This window comes from Styela clava, chromosome 13 (genome assembly GCF_964204865.1).
Source record: "Styela clava chromosome 13, kaStyClav1.hap1.2, whole genome shotgun sequence".
NCBI lineage: Eukaryota > Metazoa > Chordata > Ascidiacea > Stolidobranchia > Styelidae > Styela > Styela clava.
In genome coordinates, this window is record NC_135262.1 from 6,736,747 (window position 1) to 6,759,240 (window position 22,494).

Below are 22,494 nucleotides of genomic sequence, written 5' to 3' on the forward strand. Positions count from 1 at the left end.
CTGAAAAAGGCACTAAACAAGCTACTATGTTTTAGAGCAGTGATTCCCAACTTGTTAGGGCTGGGGCCCATTTTCGGAGTATTTTAGCACTCATGGCACCGTTTTTTACTCTTTATTTATACTCTTGTAAGAGGGGAAAAAATGAGTTATGTCTACAAGATCATCTCTATTTAAGCACTAGTAGAAAAAAAAGGCAAGCGGAAAATATACTTCAAAATACCAAAGTTTTGTGAGCAAAAGTTAATAAATTTGTTTTGCAGAGTTCCTTATCATATAAGCAAGCCAAGCATAAGTTAGAACACAAAATTTAATTAACTGCCATTCCATTGCCATGCAAACATAATTTAAATAATGCATAATTCACAACTATGAATATTAGTTTTATTCAGTATTAATTGCAATTTGCAACCCAATCTTATGGCTTTATGCTAAAAATTTCCCCCCAAAATTGAAAAAAAAAATGATATTAAATAAGTTGAATTATTTTTTGACCCGATTTCTTCAGAATAAATTTAGATGTAATCAATTAAAAATTTTCTGGTTCAAAACAAATTGATAATAGAAGCTGAATTTCAAAAATAGATATATTATATTTGAGAAATTTTCCATAATTACTAGAAAATGAAATCTCGTCAATTATGGTAATGTGTAACTCACAATCACCAGAAATATTTAAGATGAACAGTGATGCACTGTTTGAAAGATTGTGGAAGTAGCTTGTCCAGTGCCTTATTCGGATACAGGATGTGAGACATTCCATAAAATTCATGATCAATACACATACATTGATACAATGTTATAATCACCGACACCAATAAGTATACAACAAAAGACACCACTGTCTTACCGGACGGCCAGCCTGCTTGACCGGTGTGGTGGGCAGTGACGCCGACATGGTCATTTGTTGATAGTAGTTATTGTTGATGTTTTTCGGAATGTTAAGAGATGGAGGGGGCGGGTGAAACTTGGGAGGTCCTTCTAATTCAGGCGATTCCTGAATTGAAAGGAAATATTACGAAAAAAGTCATGCAAATTTTGAAAATTCTCATTCAAAAAATAAGTTTCAATTATGCATGAATCGTTGATAAATCGAACTCGATTTAAGAGTGGTTCAGGTTCGATTAAATTATGACTAATTAGAATTGTAATAAGATGAATAACTAACTAATGAAGTTATCACCAGAATATGGAAAGTTTCATTTGAAAAAATTGAGCCCCAAAAGGATATGCTGACGTACGTCATGTTAATAAATGTTATTGAATTCATCAATTAAATAAAATCCGATTCAAATTTTAGATTGTAAATTCACCAAAAGAGGAACCCAACACATTGTAAAAGTAAAATTCATGGAAAGTTGCCAAATTCGGTTACTTGATCGAAGGAAGGAGGAATTTGATACAAGAAATTGTAGCAACCTATATCAGTCTGGGAAAATATCACAATCAAGGTGATGTGGTCCGTTATATGATTAGGCCATCTTATCGGATTTCATTCTCAAGATAAATTTGAAAAGACAAAACAGAAACACAAGAAGTATGCAATATTTTTGATTCCTTTTATTTTTAAATAATTGATTTTTCAAATGATGCTTGATAAAAAATGTTTTATCATATGCTAAATACAGATCCAAGTATGGTCAAGATTAGGTACATCAACACTTCTTAACACAATGAAGTGATTGAACAAACTTTGTGTTCTCAAGTCGTACAACGACCTTGCCAATGCCCCCAAATCTTTGTGTTTATATATTTATATTGCATTTACATTATTAAACTATAATACTTTGATATTTCTGCGTTTATATGATTATTATACTTTTACATTCCATGCAATCAAATCCTACAGATACACTGTTTGGAAGAAATATTTTACGACTTGTGGTTATTGAAGCGTGAGAAAACGAAACCATCATATCAGGTGACTTCATTCGGTCACGTAAACAGTTTCACTGATAAGGCAGACTACATTCCCCATTTTCTAAATTCTTTGGAAATATGCTAACTGCTGGTAATATTGTAAATCTTCAGAAAAATGTTTTTGGAGATTGGAGATGGCTCTCAATAAAAAAAGTACTGATTTTTAATTAATCAATTATTCCATGTTCACAATAAAAATACCTGTGTTTATTTTTGTTTGGGATAAAACACTAGAAATAGAAACTTGGGGGGATATGAAATGTTTGAATACTAATAATAGGCTATGTAGCCGAGCGTACTTTGAAATCTCAGCAATTCAAAGATTTGAGCTTGAGTGATTATAAACATTGATAATATAACAAGCAAAGTTGACGAAAAAGCAGAAATATTAATTCCTATAAAAGTTGTAAATGGGCAATGGCTCCATAATAGAAATATTCATTGGAGGGCGAATTTAAAAATTTCAAGAATTAACTTGATGAATTTACATTTCATGAATGATAAATTTCATCTGAATTAGAGAGGTTTTTAAAAAAATAATTTTTGAATACTGTTAACTGTGAATAGCGTATTCATATTTATCCAAAGAAAGAGAGAAGTAAGAATAAACAGCATAATAATATGGTAAACCACGGCCTTTCAACCCGATACCAGCCCATGTCAGGTATGGGATTGTTCAACCAGTTATTCGTTTTCAATGCATGGACGTGATGGTGGTAGAAGCCGTAGGTTACATAAACCACAACGGCAAAGTGTCCAGTAACCCAAACGCGCATAATAATCTCCTGTGAGATTCAAACCGGCGTACCTTGTAGGATAATCAGAGGTGCCATGGAAAGAGTAATTCTAATGCTTGGCATGATGTGCTAATTGCTGAGCCTACATCTATCCTACAAATTTAAGAATCTACTTGTAATATTAAAACACAAAAAAATATTGCAAAAAGAAATTAACTGAAAGCGCACATGCATTGCAATTTTTAACAAATTTATCATAAAAATCATTCTATCAAACTTGAAACTCTAAAATTTAGCTTAAAAAAAAACTAAAATAAAACGAACATACCAAAGTATCTGTTGAAGAAATCCAATTATTAGTCTTTTTAACCGGTTTATAATCTTGTTCTTCAGACGTCATTTCTTCTACAACAAGCGCAGGGAAAACCCCGGTATTTCCGTTAAGTTCACCTTTCCACCAACCGTCATCCACACCATTGTCATCTTTCGCTATTATGCGAATTATTGCACCCTCAGGAAAAGTTAGTTCATCATCTGTGCAGCCCTCGTATTCGTAAATTGCTTTGGCGAAAACCATTGCACCTGGAATTGTTAGATTACATTAACAAGAGGTATATAAATGTGAAAATTTAGTGAATTTTGAATTACATCGTAACTAAATATCATCTATAATTCTCATAAATTATCTTGTTTAGAAATTTGGTTTCTGTGAAACGAACTACTTATCCTTCTTCTGTACTTCTGTTTCGAAGCATCTGTATGCATATACTGCAAGGATGCTATAGCGAGATTGATTATGGATAACTATTTCAAGTGATTCAAGAGTCTTGCTGCGCACAAACACAAATATATTTCTGTAACGTTTCGTCTGATCAAGGTCAGGCATCATCAGACCTACATAGTTAACTATTCATATTATAGTTGAACACTTAATTTTTTTATGTTGACAATTACGAAAGATCAAATAGGCCAGAAGAGTAATGCTACACAAAGGTCCAATGACTAACTTAATGCACCATTAGTTTATGCCCTCTATGCGAGAATCTATTACTTGGTCATCCAAATGCTTCAAATTTAGAATACAAATCAAGTTTTACTACCACAGAATTTTCACACCAGTATCGATAAGGCTTAGGTGAACACCGACTTTGTCAGAAAGATGGTCAATGGCCAAACAGTGTAACTGAATTAAAATGAAACAGAAAAATTATGAGTAAAATATTGTGTCCTGCAGAACTTGAGAGTAAACTTAAAAGAGCTAGCTGCTTCAACTATTTTAATTATCCAAAATTTGAAATCATTTGGTCTATTATTTGTGTTTCCAACACAATTTTTGCAAAACTGTCTGATATTCTAATATATGTACCTATGTGTGAAATATTTAAAAAAAAATTGATAGTGAAAAAAATTCACAATGTCAATTTATAAAGCTTTTCTATATTGCCCACTCGTAAATACATTGAATACCCATGACTCGATAAAGTTAATGATATGCCCCAGGATACTGGAAATTGGTGGAGGATTCGCATTCTTTAAGTTGAGGCTAATGATAATCCATTAAACTATATAGATTACAGAATTAAATATTTATAAAAGGGATTAATGTAATACTTGAAAAAATAGGATTACAAAGATTTAATAATTTGTAACAGATGTCAATTGAATGGATCAATATGTCACTGAAATATGTTTTGAGAAGTCGATGAAAGTAAAATTAAAAAATGAACATTATAAAAAAAGGTATTTTGATGAAAGTTCTGGAATTACTAATTGAAAATGAAACCAATAAAAAAATAATATATATATAATCTGTGACGCTATTTTCTTTGAGACATCAATTACTGAGAGTGATAATTTTTCGAATGAATTTCAATTTTTTCCTAAAATTAGCAAAATTTTGAGAAAAATATCTGGTCATATATAACACAAAAAAAAATAGCCAAATAGAAGTGATATAATTCTAGAAACTTCAACCATCTTGCTAAAAATTTGAAATCGTTTTATTCAATAAATTGCGGAGAAAAGCGATCTATTTTAAACAACAACAATAACCATAACAACATGAAAATTCAGTGAAACGTTCCATAATTACACTTCCCGTCGACTGACCGATAAAAATATGAAATAATATTTAACCTGATGCTGCTGTTGGATGTCTATCGTCATTATTGGTCATCGCACTTCCGTACGAAGACGTTGTGAGAGAAGATGTTCCAGAGGTGCTTGAACTTCCGGAAATTGACGACAGCGTAGTCCCAGTGTCTGTCAAATTAGTCGAACTGATATAAAAGTTGTTACTGTGGTTAGATCCGCCTGAAACGATCGACGGAGATTTTTCGAATATCGATGACGATCCTGAATGATTGTTCATCGTATTTGAGTTTGTCGGCGCAGGAAATTCTAAATATTTTTCCGGAACGTATCCAACTCGATTGTTTTTATCTTTCGCTTTCACCCATTGTTCTAAATCCCCATCTTCAACGACTTCAACAATGTCGCCCGGTGATATTGTGAGCTCATCTGGTCGTGTTCCCTAGAAAAATAGTTCAAATCAAAACAGGTTGCTACTTGCAAGAGTTAAACAGTATTTGTACTGTTGCTGAGTAATCTAAAAGTCATCTAAGCACCGACGAAGGGACTTCACTTAAAATTTTGGGTGAGTCTTTGGATTAGCAAAAGTTTATTTTAGCGAAAAAATATTTATCGTGTCAAGTGATATTGAAATTGAAAAATTGAAAATTCACAATAAAAAATTCAAAATAGCCCATGTTGACGATGAGGTAAATGTCGTCAATACACAATTAAATTCTAGTTTGAGTTTATTACCGGTACCTATACAGAAATTGAAGAAAAAAACAACTCTTATTTGTGTCGTTAATAAAACTCACAGTGTAACCATATATAACTTTACACGAAACTGGATAAACACGACTATGATCGCTCGCAGTGAGTGAAACTTCGTCGTGATCGACTTCTTCGTCGAAAGCTTCATCGAACGTGTCGTCAAAATCATCATCAAAAAAGGAACTGTCATCTGCAGTCACGGAACGTCCATTTGGAGTATCGACCTCCGTGGCAGAAAACTTTTTATTTGGATCGATTGGGGTTGATGGAACGGAGTTACTTGGTTCTTTCGCCATCTAAAAGATTTGATATTACTCAATTTATTTAGTAGTAGGTTCACTCACACTCAATTTTTTTCTCAAAGTGAGTGAGTGGAGTCAAGTTACCACAAAAATGAAAAATGAGTTACTCAAACCCTATTGAATTATAGTTGTGCAATAAACGCCACTAAATGACAATTGATGCGATACTTCAAGCCAAGGGTGTGCAACCTTGGAGCGGCCCACAAGAAAAAATGGTGCTGCCCGCAGAAAAGTGCCAATTTTGAATGGTGTGCGGCCCGCAGAAGGAGTTTTCAATTTCGTTTAAACTGGTCAAGTGCCAGTAATTCCAATTCCTCTGCTTCGCGAAGCCCTATGTCAATGGCGTTACAATGCCATAAACTTTTTAGTCTGCAGGTATTAGAAAGCATATGTTAAATAAAGGTGCGGCCTGCTGTTTCACCCAGTTATTCGTATCTGACCCTCCTGTGTTAAAAGTCACACACCCCTGCTTTAAGAAGTCCAAGTCAATACAATTGTAAACTGGATAAATTGATTGTGAAAGGTAGTGAATTCTCAGAACAAGGCTAAAGCAAGTGTCTTTGATTTAAATTCATATTAAAATAATGATCGATACAAATACTCAAATATTATATCAATTTTTACTTTGTGAAGCCCAGTTAAAAAAAATTCGAAAAATGTTCAAATTTTATCAGATTGCAAGAGTTTTTAGAAAACCGATTTGAACTAAATCCAGAAAAAACACTTTGTTCTGAAAAATGACTCAAAAATAGCATAACGAGTTGCGATCGGTGACTGTTTTCAATTTTGCACCATTCAATGCCATCGTGTTCGTGATCTATTCATTTTAATGTCTATTTTCAAATATTTTTGCACCTATTTCCTTATTCAGAATGGTTTGAGTAATGTTATTGATTATGTTCGTTGTTTCAATACAACAACTCATTGTTTGAATATTAAACTTTGTGGACAAGCACGGTGGCCTATGATGCCATCGCAGTTATTAAAATCCTGGGTCAAAATCCCATGCCCCACCTCACCCAAGGGGGGGATAATTGGGTTGGCAATGCCGAACCGGAAAGATTCCAGTCCTGGCGCTCGAGAAGTATGTGTACCAATATGGAGGTAACTAATTTTGTTCGCCTACTTTACATTAAGTTGTGTAAAGAGACTGAAACCTATGGACAGGAGGATATTCACTTGGCTAACACATACAGTCCCCCAACTCGTAATAGAACTAAAATAAGGAAAATCGGAATAAAATCATGGATTAACCTGGTACACACACTACGAGAATACTCCAGTCCTTACGAACCATAGTAACTATAGACCTAACAGTAGCTCCTGTGCAGAGCCTTATTCAGAGTGAATATGTCGTTAGAAATTTCCCCTGGACACCAAAAAAATAAAGATTTACCTGATTAATTGCACTTTGAATCCACGAATCAACGTCGACTCCAGGTGCATGTCGCAAGACATTTAATTTTGATTCTGATTTTAATCGGTTTGTTTCAACACGACGTAAATCGGAGAGACATTTATCGATACGAGTTTCAGTGTCGGCTATGTTCGCTTCTGTCGTTAATTCTGGGTTCTGCAATTGAATTAGAAATAGTTGATGCTTTTTTGCAAATTTTTTCGAGTTTTTACTGAAGTGATCGGAAATATGAGAAAAATTTTGGAGGAATAAACGTCAAAATGATGCAATACACAGTTCATTGTTATTTGGCATTGAGAATTCCACTAGAGCAAAAATAATTTACAAAATATTCCAATTTCACATTATGTTTAGAGCAAACATTCTATTCACGTATCTGATACAACGTAATAATAAATTATTCACACTACTGTCGTCACAGATTGCGATGATATCAAAAGCACCTGAAGGTTGCAAAATTTTCTCTCCTTTGTTTTAGAAGTATAAAAATATTCCCTGCTATTACAAAATATTTCCATGACGCAAAAGCAACAAGTTCCAATAACGTTGTAGTAACAAAAAACATCACCAGAAACTAGAATTCAATTTTCATTTATGTTTTAATAAAAATAAAAATTTAACAAAATTGTGCAAAAAACGTGCAAAACATAAAACGGTATTTTCTGCGTAGGCACGGTAATAATACAGGAAATTATAAAAGTAATCAAAACCTATTTAACGATTTCTTTTTTTCGAGCGTGTCTTGAAACGAGCTTAACAAAATGCCATTTTTCAATCATAATCGGTGATGTAATTTCTTTTTCACTTTCTCGTGTCGACAATTTCTATCTCTTATGATACTCGAATCTCGATGACATCATAAATTTATACTAATCATGACAAATGATATAATGGCGCTTTGATACTTAAAATAATAATTTGGCATTAAAATAGATTTACATTACTGAGAAATCTATTTCTAAAAATTACAAATTTATTATTGATTAGGAGGTGTGTCGTGAAATCGGAAATAAAATAATTAACTAGTCAAAGTTGTAATATTTCCATAGACTATGATTTTTTACCAAAATTAGCAAATTTTAAAATGCAAATGTTATGCCAAATATGTATGTAGGCCTATTCATAAAGGAGAATATAATGACAAAAATGATTTTGTCATAAACTTACATTAATACAACAAGCCAATCATATTCAATATAGTTTTTACAATCAGATTTACAACATAATTATCTGAATATTCAGACGCAATAGTAAAATTTATATTCAGCGTTAGATATTAAACTTCTTCAACCATTCTTAACAATAACGAGATATAAAATATTAATTTTGAGAAACTCAATTCAATTTTATCAATCCATTAGATGCGTTCCTATTCAAACCAATTTTTTAAATTTTTAATTCCAGATTCATGTACATGTTGGAAAAAAATTGTTGAGCGAATTATAACAAAAAAGCACAAACATAGATAGCCAAAACCGAAGATTTTATTATCTAAATACTATATTGAATATTGGATATATTCATTTAAGGTTAGACACAATAGATAACAATCATGTAATTTAATAAATTGGAAATGCGAAAATTCTAAAACTTTTTTTTTTCACTTTTAGTTTCATACTGCGTTCATTGCTTGAAATGATTATTTTCGAAACGAAACTACATCAAATTATTAGACATCCCAAGGTGAAGTTCATAACATCCTCAACATAACTATTATACACCAAAAACGGGCAGATATTCATTCAAGTGTTCAGTAATTTAGGCAGAATTACATAAAACAACAGACCTCTGTGTATTTGTTTCGAATTCCTTCCAAATTCTGACGTATACGTGTCAGTTTCTGTACTTGTTTGTTTTCTCTCACGAATCTTCCAGCCCATCTTTCAATAAAAACAACATTGCGTTATAAATAATTAATCACAAACGTCAAAGTATGTTTTCAAAATATTTGGGGTTGCGATTTCAAGATAGGGAAGCTAATGCAAATACAGAAAATAGAAAATGTACGTGAACAACAGAATTGTAATTCAAATAGGTACAAAATAATCTATATACATATATATTCCGCAATGTTTAAAAAAATATTCTAAAGAGAATCTAAAATGGGGGTTGTTTCGAAAAAAAAGTTAAAAATATAGAAAATAGTGTAGTTAAAATACTAAAGTTTCTAATACTGGGCCCTGGGGCCCCTTTGAAGGCCATAAAGCCGCTCTCTGGATGCTACGAAGGTAGACCTTCAGCAGGTGCTATCCGCTTCGACTATAATAATTTTAACTGATATTAGAAAGCGTGTTTATAGCAAAAATAGGTATTTTAGAGATGAACGAGAGGCAGCTGGTCATAAAAGTTTGAAGAACTGATCAACCATCTACTATTTGGTGAATTTATCCCATATCGGTCTTCTTACGAGATAAACGTACAATATTCGAAATCAAATTTTGGATGGTTCTCAAGCAGCTATTTATAGAATGATAAAGATGGAAATGAAAGGAATTAATAGAATAATAACGTTAAATTTGGGTTCAAGGTTGACTGACAATGAAACAGACTGGGTGCAATCAAAATCAAATCAAGTGCTGATAAGTGTGAATAATAAAAGAATATTATTTATATTCTACTATGCCAGGTGATATCGTGCCTAGATAATATAATTATTAACAACGGTTCATGCATGGCAGTCTTGGCAGAGTATATTTTATACAAGTAAAATTATTATTATTAGTAGATAATGGAAGATTATTAAAATCTAATATTATTTCTGAATGAAAAAACCTGATGTGACAATGCCAAGTTAAACAAGAGAGTAAAGATGAAGTTCATGCATCTGAAAAAACAAATAACCAGCTAACTAATCTCCTACCTGACATGAATTGGTAACCAAGCGGACGAAAGGTCGTGGCTCGCCATATGGTTAGCCTTAATATCTTCCCCTTACAGGTACACATTGGTACACTTACCTCATATAGGTAAATATTGAATCTTATCCTATATGGATAGGAAAGACTAACGTAAGTTTTGGGTGAAATATCGAGCCCTGTGGGACCCGATCTAACAATAGCATCAGTATCTAACAATAATTACATAGAATTTTGACTAACTCGACTCGAGACACCATCAAAATGAAATCACTCAGACTCAACCAACTGCCAGAGACAATTGACTCAGTGAATAACACAACTTTAAACTCAGTTTGAGACTGGGTTAATAAACTTGTACTCAAAAATTGGAATTTCCTAAATAGTTCACAAATTGGTTGAAAAACTAGGAATTAAAGAATCAGAACTTACTTCCGCGCTTCACGGTTGAGTGAATTATCTTCACCGGTAGATCCGTGTTCCGCAACCAATTCACCATTATTGGTGTCATCTTCGCATGCTTCAAACTCATACTTTGGGCCCCAAACAAATACGGAATTATCGTTCAAGAAACAACGAGTGCTGAACTCTCGTGATATCTAAAAATATAAAAAAGAAATTCATTTTTTTTCCATTTAAGAACTCCAGTTATGAAGAATTTACTACTTCACTACATAGTTATTTCCCTATAAAATATTGGCCTGATTTTCAAGTCTGGCATTAATTGTTTTTACTAACATGTGATTCCACACTGTAATCATGGCACTTCAGTGCTCAATCATAACTTCACTTTGTTTTTGAGTGAGTGCTTGTGACCTTGCTCTGAGAAAACTGAATTTTGATAAAAAAAAATTAGCTTGTGCATCAGTTTTAACTAAAATATTGTCAAATAAAATTCAAATTGAGTACCGGTAGTTTCCATTAAGATCGCTGCGAATTTTATATTGTTTTCACCGATTTTTTTAAATAATCACTAAAATTGAATGAAATTTTTGTCCTCTACTTAATTCATTTCAGTTTAACAAATAAAAATTTTGAGGAAAAATCATTCCGGTAACAAAGAACTGAATATAAATTTTATTTCAGTTCTCTGGTTCAGATTTACTCCGTTCAGTGTTCTTAGATTGAACTGATACTTGAACTCCGAGTAATAAATATAATTTTTATATTATTCTCATAACAATCTGACTGAGTTCATTTGCCTTCAAGGCATTGTCAAATACATTGTGGTAAAAATTCTTATGACTCTAAAAATTCATCAAATTCATTGGCCACATACGAAGATAAGCCACAGATAGAATCAGCTCTAATATCTATATGTTATCCTTGGCCATACATGGCAAAAAGGATGATATATGCTGAACTGATAAACCGGTTTACTTCAAAATGAAAACAGAATGAATAGTGTATTATAGTATTTAATAAGATAAGCAGCCAAAACAAAAAAGGAATGCTCTTCGGTACAGGTATAGTTAAAGTCTGTGAGCACAGAGTTTGCCAAAAAGATCACCGGACGACCAGTATATAAAACTATTAAAAAACGATACATAATACAATATTAGACCCAACAAAGAATTACTGTATAAATATAAACATTTTGAAACTCATTGACTTTCCAAATAAATACACTAGACTCGTTAGATAACACACAATAATGATCATTAAAAGTTTTAAAAAAATGAAAAAATGTTTTATTATTCTTACCATTGTCGAACACTGGAGTGAAACTGCATAAGCTTTTTGAGTAACTGCACCCGTTTCCAACTCATACCGACTCGCTGCACTCAAGTAATCTTGCAATTTGGTAAAAATGTCCCCATCAAGAATCTTAATTACAATAAAATTTTACGTTTAGTTGAAATGAAAATTTTTAATTTCAGCAAATCCCAAAAATAGAAGAAAAAGTATCTTACTCTCATGCATTCTGGTATATCTACTTCGTAATATTTTTTCTGGTGAGCGTTCGCAGTCGCAAGAGCAAGAATGTATTCATTTCGTGCTATCGTTGATGACTTATTACATTCGTCACATTTCTGTTCCAACTATAAAATAGAAATTTTAGTAGATTATTTTACGCAGTCACACAAAACACACATACAGTATGGCTATTTTTCACATAAAGCATATAAATCCACAAGGACTTTGCGCTGATATAGAGATTAATTTCAAAAATTATGTATATCTTGCATCAGACTACTAAAGTTGGTAAATTATCAACACAGTAACACACACATTCCAGAACTTTTTTAGAGACTTTATTCAAAACGAGGTCTCGTGAACTCATTCATAAAAAGCAAACAAACAAACTTCTAAGCAAAGTTGTAGACAACCAATGAGATGCCAACTGCCGAGTATCACCAAAACTTCATCGATTTACTTTTGCGAAAAAAAAAACATAATGAAGGTATATACATAATTTTATAATTTGTACTTTTTCATGTTGTAAAAAAAAAATGAAAACAAAAAGGTCTGTTTTATTGGTATACCGTCAAAATCGGTTAACCAAATACCCAACCAGTCTGTTTGAACATTTTAATTCATGGTACGGAAAATCGCCAGTTTATTGGTGACACCACATAAAAGAGTAAGTAATACTGTCAACAGAATCGAACTTGTATTCAATGTTTTATAATTATGTAAAATCTAACATGGGTCAGAGATGGAGTGTGCCGCTGAGGCATGGGTTCTTTGGGCCATGTTTGGGCCATGTTAGATCAGACAGACTCTTAAAAAGGTAATTGGATACAGGTCTCCAATAAAATGTAACAAAAGACGTTTCACCTATCCTTTATAATAAAATTAAAGTGATACAAAACACAATACCGCATAATCAAAAAGGAATTTCGATCGAGATCACAATTACAGAATGAGTATTTGTACTTCAATGTGACATTATTACTAAATCATAATAAAAAACGGCACATGAAATAAAGAAAAATATATTACTACGATACCCATAAATTGAACAAATAATTCCAAATATATTCTGAATAACTGGTTCAATAGTCTTTTCCCAAACCAATAATAATTTTTTTAAATTAAATACATTAGCCTATATGAGAAAAAATAGATATAAATATAATTGTATTGTTTTAATTAAAAGTCGATGCTCGATACCGAGTACTCCCTCCACCATGTATTACTATTTCAAGGCAGAAAAAAATTCCTACTATTTCAATAGGAGTACAGTAGGATTTTACATTCAATTCTGGCTTGTTTTGTGCCTTGTTTAGAGAAAATACAGACTATAGATATAAAAAAAATTCCCTTTCAGCATTGACCTTGCCTGGGTATTTTATAAAACTGAAAAAAAAAAAAATTTCCTTGAACGGCCATTTTTCACCATTCGGAACCAAGTTTAATAATTAATAACCATATTTGGATGAATATATCCAGAGCTAGTATTACCTTTTTTGGTGATTATTGGATAATAATGATTAAGTATTTGGAAATGAGCTTAGTTACTCTCACTTATCTCTATTTATATTTTGTATTTAATCTATGACTATAAATAGTAATCAATAACTGATTGACAGACCTAAATATAGGCTAGACTTGACCTAACCGTTCCAAATTTTTAGTAATACCGTACATAGATAGGAAGTTGAATTAAAAAAGAATTTAGCCTCTGGGCTAGCATTTTTGTCAAAAACAAAAATTGCGCAGTTTGTGGTTTCGCTGCATATTATAAATATATTCACTGTTTGATTAACTTATTTGTTTGCTTGATGAAGTTGTACTATATATTCTGACGAAAGATCACAAATAAATTTTCTATTTGGTGGAAGGAATTTATGCAATTTTAATAAAAATTGGTTGGAATAACGTTTGCTTATTATTTGTTTTTCTATATGTTATATTTGACAAAGAAGGAGCAATCCTAGGAAACTGTTCGGAGAATTTAAGTATTTTTTACTAATTTTTACAATTATCAAAATCTGTGTGCAGGGATGGCATAAACCATATAACTCATTCTTCTGATTTCTGATTACATTGTGACATAATATTTTCGAATACGGAATATCTAAATTAAGCCATGTTCCACATCAGATAATGAATGTTCTGAAATGCAGATATTGCATATACACAGTCATTTGGTAGGTTTTCAATTTTTTTTTCACAGTTTTCAAAAATGAAATGAAAGCCTTCTTAGCCATATTGTAAAACCTGAATTGCACAAAATAAAACTTTTTTTTTTTTCGTACATTTCTATGACGAATTACAAATAAAGATAATTTTCCGAATAACGATAATCATCACATGATACACAGATAAAAAAAATTAACTTCCGGGCAGAATAGCCTACTTCCTGAGCATCACTATCATTAATAGTGAAGAGTTGAATTACTCATGTAGAACATTCCGACACTGGTTCAAATTAAAATAGGCTACTAAGGTACTACCATACGTCATTCAATTGAGACATGCCATGACATAACAATAATATGAGCTAACATAACATGGCATGAATGATATTGGGTCGAGAATGATGCTACCATATAAAGTATTGGATATTTTGATTAGGAGATTTCTACCCTGGTGTTTTATCCTGGGATAACCAGTTCATTCCGGTTTATTCTGGTTTGTTTTGGATCCTAAACTTTCACCCACTGGTATGGGTATACATTGTAGATTATTTCATGTGAACAGGAATGGCTAAAACCGAATAATATAATATCCTAATCCATTCTGAAATAATATTTTGAATATAGAATATATTATAAACCAGATAAACAAAAGTTGTACATTTCAAGTCTGTGTACTAAATCATGAATTAACCAAATAATTTCCTGCAAATTTTATACAATGGATATTTATTAATTTTCTATCACAACAAACCAGGGACAATAATATAATAGCAGCAAAAAAATTGTGAACTATTAACAAAAAAAAGTTAATTTTGAGCCCTGAATACAGGATTTTACAACCAGATGGAAGCCTGGCATCCACAGCATATTGCCACATCGATTCTAAACAAACATTACAAAAGCTAATCCTTGAATACAAAAGGATAAAAGCATTTATTAAGGAATGTGCACTGTACATAAAAAATACTTCCAATACTGTTTACATAATCAAGCATGATTTAGGTAAACTAGGCAATAAAACTGCCCTTTTTTATTATACTCCCAACTGAACAATAGTAATTGGCAGAGCGGTAAATCGTAAAACGAATACCTTGAACCAACAGAAATAATTGAAGGTTGTACGTAGCGTTATTGGGTTCGATAAAAACGGTTATTTGAAAAGCAACAGGCATAACGTGACGTTGCTTTTGTCAAGGTAACTAAAAATTTGTGAGTGTGTGGTATCACTGGTATGTTGTAAAACTTTGTGAATTTAATTACGACGCTAAAAGAAGTAATATATTAAGTCAGTCATTAAGGTATTCCACAGTTGGTTGTTTAATAAAACATAAATAAAAGTTCGAAAGGTAACGTGTATAAATTCTATTGCATTATTAATTCATAAAAGGAATATATCACACAAGAGTAAAATATAGTAGGGAATATCCCTAATAATATACATATTATATACACAGTATTTTGAAGCTTAAAAATAGTCAATAATCAATATTAATTGAAACTGTATATATGAAGTATTATTAATAATAAGCAAACCTTTTGACTTGTTTTCTCTAATCCAGCTTGTGATTTGAATATTCCCGGTTGTTTTTTCTTCCTCCTACATAGTAATGAACAACATATGGAAATTACCATTTTTAATTTATTCCATATTGGATAATTAAACGCAAAAAAAGAGTAAACAAACATACAAAAGGCAATTATACAAAACAAGAGCACAACAAGTAGACAAATTAGGTCAATTGCTGGAAAGACCAATAAATGGAGCACCAAACACTTTGAAATAAATTTGTAGTCAAGTATTCTTGGGTGGATACAGATAACAGCTCCTCCAGAAGTATGTGTACCAATATGGAGGTAACTAATTCTGTTCGACTACTTTACGTAACAGGACTGAAGCCTATGGGCAAGGCGTAGCCTATATTCACTCGGCTACCACAGACAGTCCCCGAACTCGTAATAGAACTAAAATAAGGAAAATCGGAATGAAATTATGGCCTAACCCTAACCTGGTACACATACTACAGGACTAACAGGAGTACCCAAATATCAGGAGATAAAGAGTTTTGTGATATTCCGGAATTCATTTCTACATTTCCCAATTTATTGTGTATCAGAGGTAGACAAAATCAAAATAACGAACAAAATCTTCCTAGAATCATAATCATAATACTTACTATATAACCAATTTCGAATGTATTTAAATATTCAATTTGTTTTTGACATTTCTGTTTCGAATATTTTAAGATGATAAAATGATATTCAAATCTATTCAAGAGTAAATTCCTGACATTTAGGAATAATTTAGAACAATTTTATTACAAATTTGTCATTTCAGGCATATGACATAATTTTGATGACAAGAAAAATAGAATTTATGCAATCCAGAACTATAAATATAGAAAATCAATCAAAGGAACATTCATCTTAGAATCTCCTTGAATTACAAAATTTCATGAATGAATAAATTTACAGTAATTTGTGCTTGGTCATGCAATACCAAAGTTAGAAATTTAAAAATATCGTTTTATAATGAATTCGGATTAGTTTTTGTTCATCTCCGATTATAGATAAATCATACAAAAAAGCACACTAACCTTTCTTCAACCTCTTGGAACTTTTCTCTTGCTGAAGAAGCTAATTGTTCTAATTCGAAATATTTCTTTTTTGCTTTTGTTAGATCTTTCACAGTTTCTGATATTCCATTTTGAATTGTGTTAAGAAGATCTTGGCACTGTAATTAAACATATTCAAATAAAACAAAAAAAGAAAATCAGCAAATATAACAGCGTAATTGAAATATCAATTAATTTTTGTTGGAAAATCTAGAGTAAGAACTCTTGTTTTCTATCGTCTAATTCACTAGATACTAAATATAGAGAGGCTCGAGCTATCTCTAGTTCAACTCGAGTCATCGCTTATCAAAGACTCGGAGTGACACAAGTCATCCGAAAGAATGACTCAGACTCATACTCAACTAACTGCCAGAGTGACTTAACTCCGTAATTGACTCGAACCCTCGACACGACTTTTGACTGGGACAAGCGAATTGGGAAAATCAGATAAAGACGCAAGTCCCTTATTAAGAAATATCAAGTTAATGATTGTATAAATAATTGCAGCGTTGGTTAGTGGTTCGTAAATCCTGAATCGGGAGTCAAATCGAGTCACGGATCATCATAATCTAAAATGCTAGTCCGAGCCCGAAATTGATTCAATCACTGAGTCAATTCTCATTGGAGATTGATATAAATTGAATTATAGCAATCAATAGTACTAAAAGTATCAAAAATATATTATCGTAACCTTTTTTAAGTTATTATCTTTATGTGTTCTGCAGTTTTTGGCAGCTTCCGATATTCCATTTTTATAATTTTCTGAGGAAACCAAACGTGCTTGTGCTGTTTTGTCAGTTGCGTCAAGAACAGATTGCCAAACCGAAACCACAGTTCTGCGAAAATAGAATAAAAGGCGTCTCAAATTCCAATTATGGGTGGTAGAGTACAATGTAATATTAGGATCATAATCAGGAAAGTGAATTTTGCATGTTATCATTGGAGTCAAAACTAGAATCGTATTTTCAAAGAGTGCGGAGTACAATTCTAAATCCTCTGAAGTCGAAATGGCAATAAAATATTTTAAAATTTTCTCAAAAACTTTTAAAAGCATTTACTAATCATTCTTAATAACCATCTGTAAAAGATGGCTTGCATAACCTAAAGCTTTGGTTGTCGAAATATGATACACTACGAATTTTTAATATTCCGGATTTCCAGTATTTGAATATTTCATTATTGTATCTGAGGATGTTCGCGTGGTAATTCCCTGGTTTCCCTTTTTTACGGATTACAATTTGAACAGTATAAAAATTTTGTTTAAAACAAGGTAGTAGTGCAGAGAAAATTTTCAATCGACTATGTCTCCGATTCCAATGAAAAAATGTTGAACCCCAAATCTTACACTACACTACAGCCCTGGTTTAAATAAGTTCAATTCGATGTTAAGTGAATTAATGGACACAATAAAACATGTTTTCACCACCAAACGCAACAAAAAATACAACGATTTTTTTCATTGATTTTCTTTGTTTTACCGTGTTAAATAAGGTCTATTTCATGTCTGATGTCAAATGCTTATGACAAATTTTCAAATGTAAATATTCTAAATATTACCAATTTTGGGCATCCATGTTAGTTAATCATACATAATAAATTTTTATTGCTAGGGTCGTGGAACATTATAGCAAAGACAGCAATTTAATAACAAGTAACTTGATAAGAATTGTGTTTTTGAAGAAATGGAATATTTCAATATATTTAGAAAAATTCAATACTTTGATAAAACGAAAATTTCGATCGATTTTGGAAGCCAAACAATTTATATCCTATAATCTCAACCAAACACTAATTTACAAAATGTAAAATGGAACCTGAAAAAATATGTTGCAGGGCTTATAGCCAACAGAGGAAATTACATCATTGAGGAACACTGCGTATCACATCATGCAATTATGAAAGAATCATTACAATTTTCAAATGCCACACTCTAATTATAAAACCAGTAAGAATTACAATTTCGGAAGTAGAATTCACAATAATTATTCTTGGAACATGACATTGCAACAATCATCAATTTTTAAAAAAATTTGTCCATGAAATACCATTCTTCAAATTATAGGTAAGCATGAGCATGATAAATTACAGCACAAAACAATTCCACATAAAATTACATTTCCGAATAGAGTAATATCACAATAAATGTTATTGCATTCAGGGTTAATAAACAATATATGATACTACATCTCTCTGGGGTGCAACAAGTTTTGAAACAAATTACAGACAGATTATTGAATTATTTGTGCCATTTATATGCGAAATTGAATTTGATAATTGAACATTTCATAAATTCCACACAAACTACAGTTGCAAAAATGAAACTTTCTATATTCACACAGTGATAAACTTACGACCACATTTTAAGATAAGTCATCTCTTTCTTTGGACTAAAAGACATTTTTTTACATGTTATAAGATTTAGAGAAAATACATCTTTGTAAACAAATAAAAATCTTCAAACTGTTGAAAATAGGAAAATATACGATGAAAATTGAAGTAAGGTTTTGATCCAGAAATGTCCAAAATCGAATTATATACTATTCTAAAATAATATTTTTGAATGAGAATAAAGCGTATAAAATTTAACGTATATTAGATTAGTTTCAAAGATAAAATAAATTTTGTAATGCAGAATAATTCATAGTAGATAGTTGAATGAAGTCAATTTTTTGTCTGACAATCAGACAATACATGCTTACAATGAAACATTTGAGATGGAAAATATTCTAAATTCTTATTAAAATCATATCATCAATGGTGTCCAGCTCTGGATTATGACAGTGTTATTTTAACATGCGTCCTAATCACTTATTACAGTGCAGTATTTGTGACATGTCGTTACATCACGAGCAAACGTCATATTTACATGACACAGGAAATAACAGAAAGGTGATATTGGATCACAGGAAATCTTTCAAGCATTATTTTTAAACCACGACAGTAAAGTGAATAAAGAAATATAAAAAATTTCCCCCGATATGATGATATTTTTTTTTTAATACATAAAATGAAAAATACAGTTTTATCAAAAAATATCTTTTGCATTGTGATTGCAAACGTGATTCAAATCAGCTAATTGCAAAACTAAATTTATATTTGAAAACTTAATAATTATTATGAATGACGTTGAACCAAATAATACACCAGTTACCAAAAAGAAATAAATTATTGATATAAATTAGAAGATTGAAAGATTTTCAAATATAAATTTTCAAGTATAAATATCACTGCCATTAATTACATGAGCTTGACAAAATGATATACTTTTGCATAGATAGGTTAAAAAATGATTGAGGAAACGAAAAACAGACACAACTTACGTATGATTTCCTTCCGTTACTTTTGGTATATCCTTTTTTTGATACTGTAATACTAACTTTTGCAAAGCCTAAAAAATATAATTAAGTTTGATATGTGTAAAGAAAAAAAATTACATGGATCAAAACGATGGATAAATAAATGCTAAATTAAAGACAACTCAAAGCAAAAACATTAAGTTGTATTGTGCTTCAATTATAAATATTACGAAATCTCTCGATAGAATTACATTGGACAAAAATTTGACAAGGCCCATTTAACTTGTAATTAGGACTGGGCATTTCGAATCGAATATTCGAATCGAATAGTAAATTATTCGAATCGGTTCAGACTGGAATTTCGAATCGCCGCCATCTTGTTTTTATCTTTCTGCTAATGGTCGAGGTGAATTCCCCAATTTTTTTTTCATTGAAGTCATATTTTTTCAACGAAATTCTAACATATGACTATTTTCTGTAGTGAGTTATTGATAAAACATGTTTGTTATTCTGTGTGAACGCTCAGTAATCTATCTGAGTGATTTATTCTATGTCTTCAGTAATTGATTTGTTGAGAGGACCAATTACTATAATAAAGTCGCTTACAATTTTATATTTTCAAGTATTCGAGATTCGATTCGAAAAAATTATTCGATTCTGAAATCACAAGGTATTCGAAAATGCCCAGCCCTACTTGTAATGTAATCAATTGGGGTGTTCGTAGAATTAATCTAAACAAAGTATGATATTTGAAGATTTCATAACCATTGAGATTTCTATAAATAAAATTTGTTGATATTGTAGCAAAATTTTTGACATGATGCATAGCATTGAAATTGAATCCCCTACTAATTAGCAATGTGGACATTCCATTAACAGACAATAGACAAATTCAATTCTATTGGGAATTTTTCCTTGTGACGTTTTCAATTCATATCACAATTTCAATTCAAGTGTTTTTTCATTTCACAATGTTCACTGAAAAATAAATTTTTGTTGAGATGTTTCAGTTTAAGTGAACACTCGTTTTAGACGAAATGGATCAATATTTTTATTTTTAAGATTTATCACTTGTCATATTTATTGTCACAAAACCCTTGAGTAAATCTTAAGAGCTCCATAAATGTCAGTACTAAAATAAAAAACATTTGGTGTTGGCAATTTGTAAATAAAGCTTAAGATAACAATCTTCAGACAATGCTTTAAAAAAGAAACAATTTGATAATCAATAGTGAATATTATGAAAAGGTTTTGTGTATTTATAATGACATAATCATGCTATCACAAGAATAATAGTATTTGTGTACAATGCTCTAATTAAAGAAAGACACTAATCATAATAAATGGTTTCTGTGAATAATAATCTATTTCGCTTTATAGGCCCTATACGAATGATAGAGCAATTAATGATCATCATGTTTGAATGGTTATATGTTGCTGAACTAGATCCAATAGCATACAAAAATAGGCATTGAGCGATGCCCCCCCCCCCCCCCCCCCCCCCGCCCAGACCCCCCAAGATTGCACAGTTATTTTGCCATCATATTTTCAATTACCATGTTTTATTACTTGTTTTCACAAGCACTAATGTACTTTATTCATACTCAAACGTATTTTATACAGACTGTTATATTTATCTTATGATGTCACAACAAATTTTATGAAATAAACCATTATTATTAGTTTTATTACATCATAAATATTCGATTTTTAACCACCCTGTCCCTCGACCCCTCTCCCCACATAGGATCTTGCATAATCCACTGACTGGGTCACATTTCAATTCAATTCGCAGGTCATAAGTTTGATTTTCAAACCCCTATAAAGCCAATCACTACATCTGAGTTGAAAAAGTCCAGTTTTATCTACTCAGCATAAAAATTCCACTCTACCTGAGTGAATGTCAGGAAGAATAATAACAATACTCACCAGTCCATATTCTCTATCCAACTGTGATCTTTGTTTCGCAAAATTTCTAAATAATAAATGTTTTATAAATTTAATATTTTGAAACTAATATTGTTCAGCACAAAATATCGCCACGATCTGCATTGGGAAAACTCATTGCAATGAACAGTATCTGAGTTTTAAGAAGCAGAAAACTAATCATTTTTATAATTTATATAATTTTGCACAGAGTGGTCAGGAGTTATCAGCAGCAAAGGCTGCAACTTTTCCTAATGATGTTCCAGGAACGCTAATCAATCATTTTCTTTTAGCTATTCCCATTTAGTGTAGTTTAATTATCGTAATAAAGTTTGGGTAGTTGCACTCATTGTAACAAAGAATTTCAAATGCCAACAGGCGACATTTATGTAGCGTTTTCAGTTTTATTCTGAACAAAACTATGGGTGAGCAACATTGAATGGTGAAGCAAAGACTTCTAAACCGCGAAAACAATATTTTTGTGGGTAAGAATTTTTAAA

General features: G+C 31.4%; 1 protein-coding gene across 4 annotated transcripts in view; it reads right to left on the reverse strand.

Annotated features, from left to right (window-relative positions):
- LOC120333259 (F-BAR and double SH3 domains protein 2-like) overlaps positions 1-22,494 on the reverse strand; it is a 29,745-nt gene that overhangs the window by 2,655 nt on the left and 4,596 nt on the right. For 2 of the 4 annotated variants that reach the window (XM_039400639.2, XM_039400641.2), the window contains exons 3-17: positions 21,998-22,043; positions 20,093-20,160; positions 19,124-19,159; positions 17,464-17,608; positions 16,755-16,891; positions 15,694-15,757; positions 11,986-12,114; positions 11,777-11,899; positions 10,505-10,671; positions 9,004-9,097; positions 7,197-7,373; positions 5,543-5,794; positions 4,791-5,187; positions 2,983-3,236; positions 848-994 (exon numbers count right to left, since the gene is read on the reverse strand). In XM_039400639.2, the coding sequence (XP_039256573.2) occupies positions 848-994; positions 2,983-3,236; positions 4,791-5,187; positions 5,543-5,794; positions 7,197-7,373; positions 9,004-9,097; positions 10,505-10,671; positions 11,777-11,899; positions 11,986-12,114; positions 15,694-15,757; positions 16,755-16,891; positions 17,464-17,608; positions 19,124-19,159; positions 20,093-20,160; positions 21,998-22,043 (2,236 nt within the window). The remainder of the gene's footprint in view (positions 1-847; positions 995-2,982; positions 3,237-4,790; positions 5,188-5,542; positions 5,795-7,196; positions 7,374-9,003; positions 9,098-10,504; positions 10,672-11,776; positions 11,900-11,985; positions 12,115-15,693; positions 15,758-16,754; positions 16,892-17,463; positions 17,609-19,123; positions 19,160-20,092; positions 20,161-21,997; positions 22,044-22,494) is intronic. The other 2 variants (XM_039400640.2, XM_039400642.2) reach the window with 2 other exon arrangements.